This window comes from Physeter macrocephalus, chromosome 21 (genome assembly GCF_002837175.3).
Source record: "Physeter macrocephalus isolate SW-GA chromosome 21, ASM283717v5, whole genome shotgun sequence".
NCBI lineage: Eukaryota > Metazoa > Chordata > Mammalia > Artiodactyla > Physeteridae > Physeter > Physeter macrocephalus.
The window spans coordinates 31,764,952-31,769,587 of record NC_041234.1 but is presented as its reverse complement, the minus strand read 5'-3'; the positions used below and the strand labels follow the sequence as shown (position 1 = coordinate 31,769,587).

Below are 4,636 nucleotides of genomic sequence, written 5' to 3'. Positions count from 1 at the left end.
GGGTCCGGAGCCTGCGCTCCGCTATGGGAGAGGCCACAACAGTGAGAGGCCCGCGTACCGCAAAAAAAAAAAAAAAAAAAAGAATTCACCCCCAACAACTAAGATGAAAACCATCCCTGCCCCACTCCCTCATCCTACCCTCTCCCCTATTCTCAAGACCCATGCCCATCTGCTACCTCCCCCCTCCCTGCCCCAGGGCTGTGCATGGCACACTATGAAAGTGGCTTTGACACCTCCTTCGTGGACCACAATCCTGATGGCAGCAGTGCATATGGCATTTTCCAGCTGAGCTCCGCCTGGTGGTGGGACAATGGTGTTACACCTACCCAGAACCTCTGTCACATGGAGTGTCATGGTGAGGCAGCATTGAGGACACCTTGAAGCCCTGCCTGGCCCCACTCCCCAACACGCAGAGGGCAAGACTGTCTAAGCCATAGCCTTGAGTAACAAGCAGAAAAATGATAGGGAAAGGAGCAGAGTTGCCTGGGCTGTTACAGACACCAGCCTGTATCCTTACCCAGACTGCACTGAGAGGTTGTCTAGGTAAGGAGGACTCAGAGCTCCCAAACCTCACCTAGAATGAAGGCTGCCATTTTCTAGGACTCAGGAAACAATACACTTAGCTCCAAGTGGAATGGAGGGGGAAACTGTCCTGATTTGGGGTTGGGGTTGTCCAGGCCCTGAAGGAAGAAGCAGATATCTGTCTGTAGGAACAGAAACAAGGTACCTCTGTGAAGAAAGGAGAGAATTTTCCAGACAAGAGTGTGGTATTGTTGAGGACAAAATTGAATAGCAGTAGAAGTTGTTCAGGGTTGGCCAAAATGGTGTTTGAGGTTGTCCAAGATAGGCCAAAATGGAGACTGTGGTTATTTGGGACCAGCCCAAGTGGAGGTTGAAGTTGTCCAAGTCCTGCCACAGTGACAGAAGAGATCACCCAGGACTTTCCAACTTGAAGGCTGAGGTTATCCAGGACTAGTCAACATAGTGGTTGAGATCATTAACTAGTCAGAATGGCAGTTAAAGTCATCCTCGTCTAGCCACCATAGCAGTTGATGTCATGTAGGACCAGGCACCATGGTAGCTGAAGTTGAACAGGACTAGCCAACATAGAGACTGAGGTCACTTGTAACTAGTAAAAATGGGTGTTGATGTTATCCAGGACCTGACAACATAGTGTTTGAAGTCCCCAGGACTGACCAACCTTGCAGTTGAGTGGCTTCCCAGCCAGCCAACAGCCATTGCAGTTGAGATCATTTATAACCACACAAAATGACAGTTGAAGTCATCTGGAACTGGCCAACATGGAGTCTGAGGTTGTCCAGGACCAGCCAATATGGTGGTTGAGGTTATTCATAACCAACAAACATGACAGTCAAGATCACTCAGGATCAGTCAATGAGTTAAGGTTGTACAGAACCAGTCAACATGGCAGTTGATGTAATTCATAGCCAGCTAATAAGTGAATCAAGGTCATCTAGAATCAGGCAATATAGTGGTTGAAGTTATTCAGGCCCCAAGAAACCCAGAACCCCTTGTACCTTCATACACTGTTACCCTGTCCCCAATACACCAGATTACTATATCCCTCCCTTCCTCCTAGAACTGTTCAACTGCCATATTCTGGATGACATCATGTGTGCCAAGCAGATAGTGTCCTCACAAAATGGTATGAATACCTGGTAAGTTTCATGGGGATGGCTTGGACTCTGGGCAGCCGGGATAGTGGCACTGCCACCCCATCAGCCTGTCCACTTCATCCTCCCTCTCTCCCTTCGTTTCCCAGGGATTCTTGGAGCCAGCACTGTTCTGGCCATGACTTATCTGAATGGCTCAAGGGGTGTCATGTGTATGCAAAACCTTACACAACAGAAATTAATTCATGACTCAACTTCCCAGAGATAGAGATTTCATTTTCCTTTCTGTTCTTTCTTTTGTGGATTTAATAAAGGATGATATCTATAAACAATGCAAGAGACCCCTGATGTCTGACTCTCATTTTTCCAATGCCTGAAGGTACCCCTATTCAATCACTCCCTCCATATATTCAAAGCTCTAATCAGGGGACACGAGATCACTCAGGGTGGGGGTGGAGGATAATGTAGTGATTAAGAGCATAGGTTCTCCTGGGTTCAGAAACAATCTCTACCACTTACCGTCCCCAAGTTGCCTTGGGTGAGGCACTTAATTTCTTTGTGCCTCAGTTTCCTCATCTGCAAAATGAGGATGATAGTGGTAGTAACTATCTCATGGGTTGTTGAGAGAATTAAATGAATTAATGTTTGTAAAGCACATAAAGTGTTTAGTACACAAGACAATTCTAGGTCTGGAAATAGAAGGGTGGGGTGGGGAGGTATGAAAATTGGCTTCCCTTAAAAAGTATCACTCTCGGTTGAAGTAACTACAGGGTCTTTAATTAAGGTAGATACAGTCTCTTCAGGGGAAAATGGAATTGGTTTCAGCTTACAGAGAAAGCTCAGTGGGAATTAGGATTTTAAAGTATTCACATTCTCCCACATCCTCCCACATTATTACCATTCTAACTCTCAGCCCCCAACTCCTTCTTTCATGATCATAACCAAAGTTTCAAATGACAAACTGGAAATTTAGGCCAGGAATTCAATGGCTGCACAAGGTAATAATTATTTTTACAGAATCCCCGGGTTTCGGTCTATGTCTTGAGCAGAGAATTTAGGAATTTGAACTTGCCATTCTTTCTCTTTGTGCCCACCAGCCCCATTGGAAGCAGCCACCCCCGTGAGGAAGCAGTCCCTCGCGTCCTTTGTACACTTTGGTTGGGGTGGATATTCAACTACCCAAAGCCTTGTTTTCAGTGTTGACTTCATCCAGATAAGCACAGATGATCATTAAAGCAGTTATCTGCCACTGCATGCCAAGGAATGCCAGAGCCCCCTTCCTTAATGCCACCTGGATTTCCCCTGCCTTCAGCCCCAACCAGCCTAGATAACCAAATCTCACATTTCCCTGGGGTCCGTAAAAGGTACCATCACTCTGGATACCAATTTCTGAATGAGATAGTTATTTATCAAAAGCAGCATAAATAAACTCTGGTGAATTTAAGTAAAAAGCAGATTCCCTAAAAGCCTATCAGGTAGCTCATAGTATTTCTGGGAAGACTGCATGATCTAGCTCAGACAGGGGGAAGGTCCACACAAAGAAGCCAAAATCTTGAACGTAGGATAGGTTGGGGCAAGAATATTGGCATTATCCACTGTTGCTACTTCTGAAAACTGGATTTGATGCCCTAGTGTTTCCTTTACATTGTTCCGATTATGCATCCTTTTTAATAATTTACAGCATTTATAGTATATTTATCATTGTTATTCCTTTAGTGGTTATCTTTAAATCTCTAATTTTATATCATTTGATAAACTCTTTTTTCAGTAGATAGCACTTATTCCCCATTATGGAAGATGTCAAAGCAGCTGTTCTTCATAATAGACTGTATTAGGTTTTTTTCTATGAGAGTTTGGTATTAAATCTGGAATATTTCCCTTAATATCATTGCCATGGGATTATGTTTATCTAAATCAATTAAATTGGGTTTCTCTTGATACCTGTGCCCAGATTTACCATGAGGTTTGGCTCTCATATATTCAAGGCTTCAAAGGACTGCAGTCTTGAACATCTCTGATGTAAAATAGTCATTCACTATACACCCATGATAACAACTACAGAGGCCAAATATTTTGCACCAGGACCTTAGCTCTTGCTATTCCTTATGCCTGGAATGTTCTTACCCCCAGTATGGCTGGCTCCTTATTTTGAGAAAGACCGTGCCTGACCACCTTAGCTAAGGCATGATCCTTTCACCTCACCTTTTTCTTTTCCTTTCACTTTTTTATGAAGGATTTTCCATTTTCAGTTCTTTTGCAAAGTTTCTCTTTTCTCAGAGTTCTTTAATCCATGATGAACTTTAACTTCTGGAAGGTTTTTCTTATATTCAGGAAAGCCATAGGGTTTCTCAGCTATGTGGGTTCTTCGATGTAGAGTGAGTTTTGACTTCTCTCTGAAGGCTCTACTACACTTATCACATTTATAGTGTTTCTCTCGTGTGTGAGTTCTTTGATGTATAACGAGATATGATTTCAGGGAGAAAGCTTTCTCACATACATTACACTCATAGGGTTTCTCCCCTGTGTGAACTCTCAGATGAATAATGAGATATAACTACTGGAAGAAAACTTTATCACATTCATTGCATTCATAGGATTTCTCAAATTTTTCTCCTGTATGAGCTCTCCGATATAACATAAGATAGTACTTCAGGGAGAAAACTTTCCCACATACAGTACATCCATAGGTTTTTTTCTACTGTATGAATTCTTTGATGAGCACTGAGATTCAGCTTAAGGGTGAAGGCTCCTCCACAGTCTGAATACACATAAGGTTTCTCTCCTGAATGAGTTCTTTTTTTCCTACTTTAGGATTAATTTTATTTTTTTATTTTTTATTTTTTTAACATCTTTATTGGAGTATAACTGTTTTACAATGGTGTGTTAGTTTCTGCTTTACAACAAAGTGATTCAGTCATACATATACATATGTTCCCATATCGCTTCCCTCTTACGTCTCCCTCCCTCCCACCCTCCCTATCCCACCACTCTAGGTATTCACA

General features: G+C 42.8%; 1 protein-coding gene across 1 annotated transcript in view; it reads left to right on the top strand.

The window, feature by feature from the left end:
• Positions 1–2,025, top strand: part of LOC102988861 (sperm acrosome-associated protein 5-like) — a 2,859-nt gene extending 834 nt beyond the window's left edge. Inside the window, exons 2-4 of the mRNA XM_007122942.3 lie at positions 197–355; positions 1,601–1,679; positions 1,784–2,025. Coding sequence (XP_007123004.2) covers positions 197–355; positions 1,601–1,679; positions 1,784–1,883 — 338 coding nt within the window. The 3' untranslated portion in view covers positions 1,884–2,025. The remainder of the gene's footprint in view (positions 1–196; positions 356–1,600; positions 1,680–1,783) is intronic.
• Positions 2,026–4,636: the final 2,611 nt, after the last annotated feature.